The sequence below is a fragment of the Mchenga conophoros genome, linkage group LG11 (assembly GCF_057382185.1).
Source record: "Mchenga conophoros isolate Kocher_MC1m ecotype Shallow Benthic linkage group LG11, M_conophoros_male_GT1.1, whole genome shotgun sequence".
NCBI classification, from domain to species: domain Eukaryota; kingdom Metazoa; phylum Chordata; class Actinopteri; order Cichliformes; family Cichlidae; genus Mchenga; species Mchenga conophoros.
The window spans coordinates 36809199-36822751 of record NC_140536.1 but is presented as its reverse complement, the minus strand read 5'-3'; the positions used below and the strand labels follow the sequence as shown (position 1 = coordinate 36822751).

Here is a 13553-nt window from a genome sequence, read left to right as displayed (position 1 = left end):
CCCTTTCTTTCTCCAGACAAGAACTTTGTGGACAAACACAGAGTCCAGCTGACCAACAGAGTGAGCAACATCGCACCCATTTTGGATGAGCTCCTAGAAAATGAAGTTATCAACCAAGGAACTTATACCAGAATTAGAGCTCTGTCTACCACTCAGGACAAGATGAGGGAGCTCTACAGTGGTCCCCTGCAAGCTAGTGCAGCCTGCAAAAAGACCTTCTATGACATCCTTTTGGCAAATGAGAAATTTCTCGTTAAAGAGCTCAGTGAAAAGGATTAAATGTGTTGAAAAAACAGTTTTTAGACCAAATATAGATCTACCAATATCTACCAGAACATAACATGATTACATTACAAAGGTTTAGATGCCTTTTCTTTGTGGGGGTTTTATTTTACACTTACATTTTTGTAAAAACTGTTCTATGTGTTGCATTTGCTCCTCAGTGGCTCCTTTAATTGATCCATTTTACAGGAAAAACTATGGATATTTGAAAGTTTTATATTAAAAAATGTAAATGTTATATATGTTAAAAATGAATCAGCGATGTCATCAGCCATGTTTTTATCCAAACACGTTTCATTCCAAAACGTAACATATATGTGACAAATCGTCGCTATGTTACTCGTTCCCAGGCGTGAGAGCGGGTTGAAATTGATAAATGTAAGGTGATGGTTAATGCTAGGGTAAGGCCCGCGAAGAGAATAAAAAGGGGAGTGCTTCAATTAAGGATCCTGAGCGTTCATAAGGACGCAGAGGGGTACCTTTCGCATTACTATGAATCCTCGGGGCCGTGAAGCTGAATGAGTTTTATCCATAAATCATCCAAAGCCTCATTAATCTCTTTTTCAATGTCATCATCTTATTGTAACTTGAAACATAGTGACAAAGATTTACTGTCCTTAAAAAAAAAAACCAAAATTAAACTCATGTTTTTCTTGTTCATTTTGATGATTAATTAAAACGTTTTATAATTTAATCTTTGAAATAAAATCTTCATTTTTATCAAATGATTTATTCAAATAATAATGCAGTGTACATTATGGAGGGACGGGGGAGGCAGAAAATCAGAATATTCATTCAAAAATATGATGGTAAAACACGGAACAATTTCTGCACAAGATTTTAAATTATGTTTTGCATTTGTTGTCCACATATGCGGACATCCCATTGTAACCGAGGACAAGGGATGAGTAAACGGGGCAAAGAAATAAATCGATCATTTATTTATTACATGAGTTAGACATACTAATTCCCAGTCACTTCCAGACAGGACTTACAACACATCCTGCTGATATCCCAGCTGCACATGAGACTTACCACACAAACTGTGCGAAAATAACAACACTGAAACCCGTCACACCCCGCTTAGCGACACTGCAATCGTGGCACACACTGCAAACAATTCGGGTCTCAGCGCAGCTGGGAATCAGTGCTATGCATGGCCTGCGATTGGGAGATGAAGGGAAGTGGCACAAACAATTAAACAAAAAAAACAAGAGGGAGGTTAGTCCGCCCTTACACAACTTACTCTCTTTTTTTTTTTTTTTTTTTTTTTCTAAATGACATCAGAAACAGCAGTATGCGACATTACGTGATGGCAGAGCTTCAGTTCATCCTTTGTCATTTTTTTTTTTTTTTTTTTTAATAAATAGGACAGGGGGAATGAATGAGAGAGAGAGGGGGAGAGAAAGAAAGAAAACCAAAGGGGAGAAGAGACGGTGAGAAGGGGGGGGAAGAGAGAGAGAAAAAAAAAGAACTCCTGGGTCACCTGTATGGAGAAAAAAAAACAAACAAACAAAAAAAACAAACAGAGGAGACAGCAAACAACAAAGAGCAACATAATAATAGAGAAAACAAAGCACCATCACAATAAACTAGCTAGTCATAGATATCAGTATTTACTAAGTAATAAACGATATTGTGCAGCACGCAAGATAGACAGCGCACAGTGTGCTTTGAGGCAGCAGCCAAGAAAGCTTTAGTCCGCGTCTGTGAATACCCATGTGTGCATACCTGTGTGGATCAGCATGCTTGCATTCCAAAGGTTTCTCCATGTAATGATCTGCTAGGGAGTGTGGGGGGGCCACAGCCCCGTCCTCCAGGGTGTGAAGCGGGTATGGAGGAGATCAAAACTCCAGACATCCAGAGGCCCCCAGAACACAAGAGACCATGGAAGACCAACAGAGGGGCAGCTGCGCCACTGTTCCAGTAAGAGCTAAGGAGAGTCCCAGATGAGGGCTCGCCCAGCAGCCGCGGCGCAGAAGTCAGGGGGAGTTGCAGTGACGCGCCCGTGAGCTCCGCCGGCCCCCAGCTGCGCCTGAGTGACCGAGCCCTAGGCCGAGAGGCCGGGGGCACCCCACCTCCAAAGGGGCCCGAGCGAGCCCCAGGCCCCAGGCCCCGACAAGCGGCCGCCAAGGAGTGAGCCGGTGTGTACCCGGACGCCCACCCCCAGACACAAAGAACCACCAACACACCGACACCTGAGGGAGTCCACCACCGGCAGGGGAAGTGGTGGTGGGTGGAGATAGGCCTCCAAACCTTGGAGGGCCTGAGGTGTCCCCAGAGAGGTGGCGTCTGATACCCAACCTGACATATAGACACAGACATACAGGCACACACAGACTCAAACATCCATTCCCACCCTCATGCTCTCATATGCACTCACTCCACACTCAACCAACGTGGAGACAGACATAAAGAGACGCTGTACACACAATCACACTCCCCAAGCGTACTCTACACAACTTACTCTCAATCAATAACCGCCTTTACGGCTGGACGGACTAACCAAAACAAAATTACAGATCAATCAAAAGAACGAAAAAAGGACAGCAGAGACAGCACAGCTGAAAAACAAACAACATTATCAATTAAAATATTACCCAATAAAATATCAATTTTATAAAACCATTCAAAATCATGAAGCTAAAACAAACTCAATATACCTACAATATTGATCAGTTTCCCTGCGCGCAGTCGATCTAGGGCTTGATCAATTCTTCTATTAAAATTCGTGGTCACACTAAAAAAGTCCAATGATACATTAAAAATAGGCACATGCAAAAGCAAACGATCCAAACAAAAATGGCAAAAGTCTCTTACCGACAGTATACCCACTCGCACCTGAGTGAATTAATTGCCTCTGGTTTTTTCCACAGAAGAGCGCTGACTTCACCCCACACACCCACTACCTTTTCACAGCTCTTCAGCCAATCACCTGGCAGAGAGCAACAAACTGCCAGGTGACACTTGTTACACAAAGTAAACATCACATTCACATGCTAACTAGAGCTACTTATGTCTGACTGAACACGCAAGTTTTTAAGCTGTAATTTACCACAGACGGTATAAATCTTTAATACTGTGTGTTTCTGTTATTCACTAAACTTTTGTCAACGATCAGGAAGACCTGCAGTTTCCTGGAGAGCCAACAGGGGGCGAAACCAACCCACTGAATTAACAATGGTACAGGGACGAACGCTGGTTTGAGGGCGGAGTCCTTCACTCTGTCGTCAGTGGAAACATTATTGCTGCAGACTCCACATTAACACTGTGAGAAGCATCCAGTTTCAAAGATGCTTCGTCTGTTTCATCGTGTTTAATGTTCAAGATGAGGATGATTTACAGCCTGAATCTACTGAATGAAAGCTGAGTTAAAGTCACACTCACTCTCTTCAACAGTGCAGCTCCATGTTCATCCACAGAGTGTTTCTCTGAGGAGGAAAGACATTTACCATCAACTCTGAGGATTCAAACATCATCACACATCCAAGTAGAATCAGCCTTCAGACGACACAGATGATTTAAAAGAGAAAATCATGTGAAACTAAATAAAATGACATAAGAACCCAACAAAGAAACCCTCCATCCTGTCCAACCAAAGTAACTGGGGGTTCCCAGCTGTGATAATGAGAGAGGGTACACCTGTCCACCTCAGGTTTTAAACAGACAGACAACCTTTCACACCCACATTTAATTTAGAACCAGCAATAAAGCCAACAAGCATGTGTTTGGACTGGAAACCAGAGCACTCTGAGGAAAAGCATGCAGGCACAGGGAGAACATGCAAACTCCACACAGAAAGGTTCCAGCCAACCAGGAGGCTCAAACACACAACCTTCATGCTGTGAGGACACAGTGCTAACCACTGCACCACCATGACACCAGCAACACAAAAACCTGTTGATGACACAGAGTTTACACTCATGCATGTTGGTCTTACCTCTGGATGCTGAGCTGCTCTCTGGTAACTTCTGCACCAGATCAGTTCTGTTCATGTGCATGAAAACTTCTCTGGTCACCTCCACAGACTGATGACCAAGTTCATCCACCATCAGATTCACTACATCTGCTCTGGTTGATGATGGACTCATCCAAAGAAAAATTGACTTCAGGAATCTCTTGAACTCCTCGAGCTCAAATCATTCAAAGCTTCCAAAAGCAGTTGTTTCACAGCTGCCACCATTGCCACCTGGAAAAGTCATTCAATTTGCAGGACATTTATTTATTTATCCATTTTATCCAAATAAGCTCTTTTAGAAAGTTCAGCATGATTTTTCATAACCACAAAAAAGCAGAAATCATGAGAAAAATGAGTCAACATGAGAACTGATGATACTTTAGTCCTCTGACTTTCAGCCTGCTGTCTTGTACTGAATCAGAGATGTGACATGACTCACTTTGTGGATCAGTGCAGAGCGTCGTTCATCCACAGAGTGTTTCTCTGAGGAGCAAAGTGCTCAAAGTCACTCACAAGAGACTTACTTACCAACTGACAGTTGTATAATCTTCAACATTACATTTAAAGCTCAACTATGATAGACACTGTTTGTGTTATTCAGTCTCTCAGACTGAAGGAGTCACTTTTTGTCATTTTTTTGTTCCTTGAACACTCATAAATTCTGATTTGGACAACAATCTGTCTTTTCTCTACAATATTTTTATGAAAGACAAAAACTTTACTTATGAGACATCTTAACCACCAGAGTTTATTTAACTTATTTCATCTTTGTTGTCTTACTTTTGGGTTCTGGGCTGCAGTCTGACGGCCTCTGAGCCAGATCAGTCCCCTTCATCTTGTTTAAACCCTCCATGGTCTTCTCCACTGACTGCTCACCGTAAGTCAGGACCATGAAAAACACCGTGTCCTGCAGGTCTGTCCTCATGTAGATGATTCTTTGGATGTCTGACTAATGTTTGTAATGAATTTTACGCAGGACTTCCTTGAAAACCTCAAGTTCCCAGTAACTCAGACCAGCCAGGGTTTCCAAAATCTGCTCAATAACAGACGCCAACGTTTCTACCTGAGAAAAAAAAGGTAAATGCGACTTTTCTCCAGGTTTTTTTTCTATCTCATCAACGTCTCATAAATGTTTAGATTACACCAGACACAGTTACAAGCAAATGATGTAAGTGATAATTACACACCTGATTAACATTTATTCCAACCTGATGAATTTAATCTTTCTGTTTATCTTTTCTACACGTAGGAGTTTTTTAAACTGAACATGTTCAGTGAACGCTGCATCATTTAAATACAGTCATAGGTGATATTACTCACTTTCTGGCTCAGCGCAGTCCAGCATTCATCCACAAAGAGTTTCTCTGGGAGAAATATTACAATATCATGGTTACCATGAGAAAAGAAAGTGTAGTATCCCCACAGCAGACTCGTCCACAGTTTAATGCTTTTCAGCACAATCTTTATTCATACTTACACTCGGTTGCTGTTACAAACACACACGGCTGCAGCTTTTCAGCCGCCACAACAACAACTCTCAGGATCAGGTACAGATTTTAAAGGCGATGCTGGCAAAGTTAGAAAGGTGCCGGCTGTGAACAACACCTCATCTATCTATTACTTCATTTGCTCTCTTTAGGCTCCACAATGATTGTCTGTCTAGTGTCTGTCGTCCACCTTAAATCCATTCATAACTTATTTAACGTCAGGGTTAATGATCAGAAAACAATTAAGTGTGTAAGGAAAGAATTTAGTCGTTTGTAATCTTAATATTAATGTCTGTGTTTTATTTAACAATATCTATTATTAAACACTTCAGTGAAGAAAATCCTCCTGCCTTCTTTCAGGAAGACAAAAAAGCTTCCATTGTTCAGTTTTTGTGACTTGGTTCAAAGATTTTGAATCAACTCTTGATAAATTTTTTTATTAGGGATAATTATTCTCTTACCTTTGAGTCCTGAGCTGCTCTCTGACAGCCTCTGCACCAGATCAGTTCTCTGCATGTCCCTGAAAACATCAATGGTTACCTCCACAGACTGTTGGCCACATGTTTGCACCATCGCGTTCACTGTATGTTTTCTGTTTGTACTCGGTGGGAATTGTGGAAGGCCCCTCTGAAAACATGTGAACTGCAGGAACCACATGAACTCCTTGAGACCCTGATCACTCAAATCCTCCCGTGTTTCTAGAAGCAGATCTTTAACAGCTGCCATTGTTGCAACCTGGAAAATTCAAACATTCATAAAGAAAAATTAAATATTAATGTTTCTGTTGCTGTTTTAAATATTAAAACTAATTGAAATCACGTTTTCTCTAAAAACTTAAAGATAAAAAGGCCAACATTTATAAAGAAAATATATCATTTCCACACTAAGACATTTTTTGGCATTTCTATGATAATGTATGATTTTCACCTAAAACACTCAGACACTGTGCAAACGAGCTGGCCCCAGTGTTTTCTGGCATCTTCAACTCCTCACTGCAGGCATGCCATGTGCCTGCCTGCTTCAAGTCCTCTACCATAATCCCTGTCCCCAAGAAACCTAGGATCACTGGACTAAATGACTACAGACCCGTGGCTCTGACATCTGTGGTCATGAAGTCATTTGAGCGCCTGGTTCTCTCCTATCTCAAGACCCACACGGCCCCCCTCCTGGACCCCCTGCAGTTTGCATACAGAGCCAACAGGTCTGTAGACGACGCCATCAACATGGCCCTACACTTCATCCTGCAGCATCTGGACTCCCCAGGAACCTACGCCAGGATCCTGTTTGTGGACTTCAGCTCTGCCTTCAACACCATCCTTCCAGACCATCTCCGAGGCAAGCTTTCCCAGATGAATGTGCCTGATCCCATCTGCCAGTGGATCACTGACTTCCTGTCAGACAGGAAGCAGCATGTGAGGCTGGGAAAGAATGTCTCGGACTCCCGGACCATCAGCACCGGCTCCCCTCAGGGCTGTGTTCTTTCTCCTCTGCTCTTCTCCCTGTACACCAACTGCTGCACCTCCACCCACCAGTCTGTCAAGCTAATCAAGTTTGCAGATGACACCACCGTTATTGGACTCATCTCGGACGGGGATGAGTCTGCCTACAGGAGGGAGGTTGAACGTCTGGTGTCTTGGTGCAGCCACAACAACCTGGTGCTGAATGCCCAGAAGACAGTGGAGATTATTGTGGACTTCAGGAAGCACACAGCTCCACTCCCCCCCATCATCCTGACTGACACCCCCATCACCTCTGTGGACTCATTCCGCTTCCTGGGTACCACCATCACCCAGGACCTGAAGTGGGAGCCCACCATCACCTCCGTCATTAAGAAAGCCCAGCAGAGGATGTACTTCCTGAGGCAGCTGAAGAAATTCAACCTGCCAACACGGACGATGATGCAATTCTACACTGCAATCATCGAGTCCATCCTCACCTCCTCCATCACCGTGTGGTACGCTGGAGCCACTATCAGGGACAAACAGAGACTGCAGCGTGTTGTGCGCTCTGGTGAGAAGGTGATTGGCTGCAGACTCCCATCTCTGCAGGACCTGTACACCTCCAGGACACTGGGGCGTGCAGCTCGGATCTCAGCTGACCCTTCTCACCCTGGACACAGTCTGTTTGACCTGCTCCCCTCAGGCAGGAGGCTCCGGTCCATTCGCACCAGAACCTCTCGCCATAAGAACAGTTTCTTCCCCTCTGCTGTCGGACACATGAACAATAACCATATGACTGTCCCCGCCACTAACACATGACCCTACGCTGTGTCACTGCATCATTCCATGTTTGGCACTGATCACCACCTGCACTCATATATATATCTTTCTACTTAGCACTTTTAATTCTTATTCTTATTTTTATTTTCATGTCTATTTAAGCATTTATGACAGTATGTTTGCACTGAAGCACCGCAGCAATTTCCTAATGTTGTAAACCTGCTCAACATTTGGCAATAAAACCCTTCTGATTCTTCTGATTCTGATTCTGAAAACACAGATACATTTAGTAACGAGGGCCTGAGCATTCACAGTGTGAAGACCTTGTTGTGTATTCACTATTATTATTATTATTGTTTGTGAAGGTTCTCAGTCATCCAGGTCATCGTAGTCTAAGGAGCTTAGAAAGAAAAGTGTCTGGACTTCTTTAAGTTGCTTGAAGACGTTTCACCTCTCATCCGAGAAGCTTCTTGAAGACCATGGCATGAAGACCATCACTGGATTCAGGCCAACCAACAGCAGGGGAGCTGAGGGAGGTGAGAATAGAGCCAACGAGTTGAATCTGTTTTTCAGTAGATTCGACACCACAGTGTCTGCTCCTACCCCCACAACCTCACCTGTAGTCAGCCTGGAACCCAGAGCCACACCACTGTGCCAGCCTCTCTCTTCACATGGCGCTGTTGCCTCCTGTGAGATTCCTGACACCCCTCCCCCACCCATCACCTTCACTCAATACCAGGTTGAGATGCAAATGAGGAGACTTCACTCAGGCAAGTCTGCTGGACCAGACGGAGTGAGTCCCCTTGTCCTCAAGACCTGTGCCCCCCAGCTGTGTGGAGTCTTTCATAAACTGTTTATGCTGAGTCTGAGTCTGCAGAGGGTCCCGGTGATGTGGAAGACATCATGCCTCGTCCCTGTACCAAAGACGCCACGTCCCAGTGGCCCCCAGGATTACAGGCCCGTGGCACTGACCTCCCACATCATGAAGACCCTGGAAAGGCTCATCCTGGACCAGCTGCGACCCATAGTAAGACCACATCTGGATCCCCTTCAGTTCGCTTATCAGCCTCGTCTCGGAACTGAGGACGCCATCATCTACCTGCTCAATCGTGTCTACACCCATCTGGACCAGCCGGCGAGCACTGTGAGGGTCATGTTTTTTGACTTTTCCAGTGCTTTCAACAGCATCAGGCCGACCCTCCTGGGTGATAAGTTAGCAGCGATGCAGGTGGATGCTTCTCTGGTGTCCTGGATTGTTGATTACCTGACAGGAAGACCACAATATGTACGTCTCCCACAGTGTGTGTCTGACAAGGTGATCAGCAACACAGGGGCACCACAGGGGACTGTCCTCTCCCCCTTCCTCTTCACCCTCTACACCACAGACTTCAGCCACTGCACAGAGACCTGCCATCTTCAGAAGTTTTCTGATGACTCTGCGGTGGTTGGATGCATCAGCAGGGATGATGAGACAGAGTACCGGGCTGTGGTCGACTCCTTTGTCACGTGGTGTGAGCAGAATCATCTGCAGCTCAACGTGGCAAAGACCAAGGAACTGATCGTGGACTTCAGGAAGACCAGGAAACACTTGACCCCTGTTTCAATCCAGGGGGTCAGTGTTGACATTGTGGAGGACTATAAATACCTTGGAGTACACATTGACAATAAACTGGACTGGGCTAAAAACACCACAGCACTTTACAGGAAGGGCCAGAGTCGTCTCTATTTTTTGAGGCGACTGAGGTCCTTCAACATCTGCCAGAAAATGCTGAGGATTTTCTACGAGTCTGTTGTGGCCAGTGCAATCCTCTATGCTGTTGCATGCTGGGGGAGCAGGCTGAGGGTCGCAGATGCCAACAGACTTAATAAACTGATCCGTAAGGCCAGCAATGTTGTGGGGATGGAGCTGGACACCCTCAAGGTGGTGTCGGAGAGGCGGATGCTGTCCAAGATAAAGACAATGTTGGATAACACCTCCCACCCACTCCATGACATGCTGGTCAGTCACAGGAGCTCGTTCAGTGAGAGACTGAGATTACCGAAAAGCACCACTGAACGACACAGGAAATCTTTCCTGCCTGTGGCTCCCTGTACAACGCATCCACTTAACACACTGTTTGCTGCTACAACTACACATGTTTCTTTTCCAAATATTTATTTATGAGTGACTTATGTATGTATGTATGTATATATATGTATATATTGTACTATTCTTAGTTAGTGTATTGTCTGTCTTGTCTTAATGTTGGTTTAAAATGGAGCACTGTAACAAAAAATAATTTCCCCCAGGGATCAATAAAGTATTCTGATTCTGATTCTGATTCTTCAGTTCTAGGATCAAATGGTGGAGAGTCCCAGATTTAAACCCAGTGGGAGTTTCCCCCCAAAGACGGACGAAGGACCCCCTGATGATCCTCTACCTAATCACATGAGCCAAGGTGTGAAAACGGGTGTGGGTCACAATCAGCCAGGGTTTCAGGTGAGCTCAATGTGAAACCTGGCCCCACCCTATCATGTGATTTCCTGAGGTCAGACGCCCCAGGATGTGAGTGGGCGTTAAGGCGTCTGGGAAGGATCTCAGAACTGGATTATAGATGGCAGAGAGTTGGTGTCATAAGCCGTGTGTACATTGGCATCCTCGAGGATGCCAATGTACACACGGACAGACAGGACAGATGGTTTGAAAGAGGAGTGAAAGAAGCCATTTCTGTCCACTGTGAGCGACCATCTTTGAACAGTGGCGGTGGTTTGCGACACCAACTGTCTGCCATCTATAATCCAGTGTTGAGATCCTTCCCAGACGCCTTAACACCCACTCACATGCTTTTCTTTCCAAGCTCCTTAGACCACTATTATTATTATTATTCAGGCAAATGAATCACTTTTTTGAGGACACACATATAACTGAGAATTGGATAAGAAGGGCCTCTGCCTTTGACCACCACTCAGTACATGTTAAACCCACCCACTGCACTGCCCCCTGCAGGTGGTGGGCCTACAGGACGATGGGCCCGAGCCACCCAAAGAGCTATCCAGTCTAATTGATTACATTATGATTGTCATTCTGCATCTTACTGAATAAAAGCTGAGCTCTGCACAGAGAGGATGAGGGAATATGTTGAGAACAAGTTTTGGTATTTTTAACTATTTACTTACTTGTTGGCTCTGAGCTGCTGTCTGACAGCTGCTGAGTCAGATCCGTCATCTTCATCTCCTTTAAAACCTCCATGGTTTTCTTTACTGACTGTTGGCCATAAGCCTGTAACATTAAAAACACTGTGTCCTGCGGGTCTGCCACCTTCAGCAACCTCCATGGGACGGCTGAGTTATATTTCCTCTTGAGGCCTTTCTTTAAGTCCATGAGCTCGCTGTCACTCAGATTCCCCAGTGTCTCTGAAAGCAGCTGAATGAGAGACTCCATCGTTTCTACCTGGCAAAAACAGAGGTCACATGACAGACATGTGCAATTCAAATGGTTGTTCCACCTCTGATTAACAGAAAATTGTTCAGTTTGTTAAAGGAAGATTCATTTTCAACATGATACTTTTCAAAGCCCGAAAATACAACTTTTCACCTCTGACCCATTTTCAGGCATGAAAGTTGTCTTTTATACTGCCATGACTGAATTTTTGCAATCCTTCTTATCCACTGCAAACCTATTGCAACTATTATATCATGATGAGATGCTGTGGGTGAGGACACGTTCAAGTGCAGCAGTAGAGACACCACAATGTTTGGAGCAGGGGCGATTTTAGCCCATTTTCGGGGGTGCTGAATGAATCAAAGCACCCCCAAAGATTTCTTACTTTTTTTGACAATATTTGCTGTTTGTGTGACACACTGCTAAAAATATAAAAAGCATACAGTACTTGGTTGAGACATAACATTTTAACAACAAAAGTATAGATAACCCCTCCCCCCTCCCAAAATGGTTTGTTCCAGCTCCCCCCTCCTCTGGCTCTGGCGCTCTTGCTGCCAGAGCGATGGTGGCTGAGACGCAGGGGAGTGGAGGTGTAAGTGCCTGGCTTAAAACAGGACATATTAGCTGCATTTAACCTTCAGTTGCTCTTTATATAGTTAGGTAGGAGTCAGGCCATGTTTCTTTTTAGCTGAAAAACATTACACCAGGCAAGGGCGTAGATTTGGTTTTGGCATTGGTGGGGACGGATGATTCAACCACCGAACCCTGCCCTGTTTCTTTTTTTCCCCTTTTTGTCTTTGCTTCTTGATAAAAGGAGAAGTATACTTGCCTACATATGCTATTCTACATGCTTTTAAACTATTTAAAATCACAACTCATAGTTTTATATGTGAATTATATAATGTTAAATTACTATTAAACAAATGACTGACTAAGTATTTCAGGCTTTAGTTCAGCCATATTCCATATAAATCAGGTATCATACAAAAATAAAAACAGCTTCAAATACAGTCATGACAATAAAAGAATATGACTTTAAGGACTTAACAACATTACTTCAGTTATAGCACACCAACATCTCTGATACATTAGCACTAAGGGAACACTGAATGACCTGCTGGTTTTTGTCCATAAAACTACTCATCTCAGATTACCACAAAGTAAAAGATCTCTCAGCAAGATTATGCAACATTTTAGGCACTACTGCCCCGATCAAGTCAGTGAGCTGAGATTTTCTATTCTAAACATGAACTACTGTTACAGCAACATGGACTACTGGTGTCCCACACAACTCAATGTCCACTGTGTGAAGCAGCCAAACACAGGCCTGCTCCTCTCGTTAACTGAGATAAACTGCTGGCATGTTTGTTTTACATCTATACTGTCCAGTCTCTCCTGGTGGACACACAGCAGCATTGTTTAATCTCATTTGAGTCATTGTTGACCGTAGCCAACTTTTTAGTCCTCTGAGAGCACTGAAGCTTCTTTCAGCCTCAGTACCTGCGTTCTATCCTCAGATTAAAATTATTATTAAGTGCCTGATGTGCCTCATGTTTGGCCCTGGCTCTTCCCCTCTGACTGCACTAGGACATATTGCCACCTGATAAAATAACACACTGATTCGTGCCATATAAAACGTGAGACGTGTCAATTCAGATTCTTTGTCAAATACACTAATGAATCAATTTACATCAGCAGCCTAACAATTGTCATGATAATAAATACTATTTAATCTACAGCACCAAATCATCAGTCAGTCACCTGTGAGCTCACCTCTCCACCTCTGTCTGAGCTACAACATGGCAGAGCTGCCTCTGTCACCTGATCAATAACAGTGAGACATTCCACATACATGCAGTCACACATGTGCTTCAAATACAGTCATGAACCAACAAGTCATCATCAAATTTCACCTGTGATCTTGTATCACCATTGCTCTCTGAGCTTTGTGTTGGTTCTGCTGTCACCTGACAAATAGGACATACATGACAATAAGAATAAAATGTGGAGCTGCTTCAGTGTTTCTGTCACTTTGTGCAGATCTTGACTGATCAGTAATGTTTGTAGGCTGAGTGCATTTTTAAAACAATGTGTGCAAACTGCACTACAAGGTGGAATATTTGCAAAAGCATGACTTCCTCATGACATTTTGTCTCAAAAATTAACCCTATGAATACGTCAGTGCC

The 13553-nt window shown here is 44.0% G+C and overlaps 1 protein-coding gene and 1 long non-coding RNA gene across 4 annotated transcripts in view; one reads left to right on the top strand and one right to left on the bottom strand.

The window, feature by feature from the left end:
* LOC146564949 (uncharacterized) overlaps nucleotides 1-1677 on the top strand; it is a 48571-nt gene extending 46894 nt beyond the window's left edge. For all 3 annotated transcript variants that reach the window (XM_085292760.1, XM_085292758.1, XM_085292759.1), the window contains exon 23: nucleotides 17-1677. In XM_085292760.1, coding sequence (XP_085148886.1) covers nucleotides 17-279 — 263 coding nt within the window. In that variant the 3' untranslated portion in view covers nucleotides 280-1677. The remainder of the gene's footprint in view (nucleotides 1-16) is intronic.
* Nucleotides 1678-3669: 1992 nt separating this feature from the next.
* Nucleotides 3670-4360, bottom strand: LOC146564948 (uncharacterized). The gene is made up of 2 exons (XR_014894471.1): nucleotides 4223-4360; nucleotides 3670-3713 (listed from the first exon to the last, which is right to left on the bottom strand). It is a non-coding gene; the product is annotated as an uncharacterized LOC146564948 (long non-coding RNA).
* Between the last annotated feature and the right edge of the window lie 9193 nt (nucleotides 4361-13553).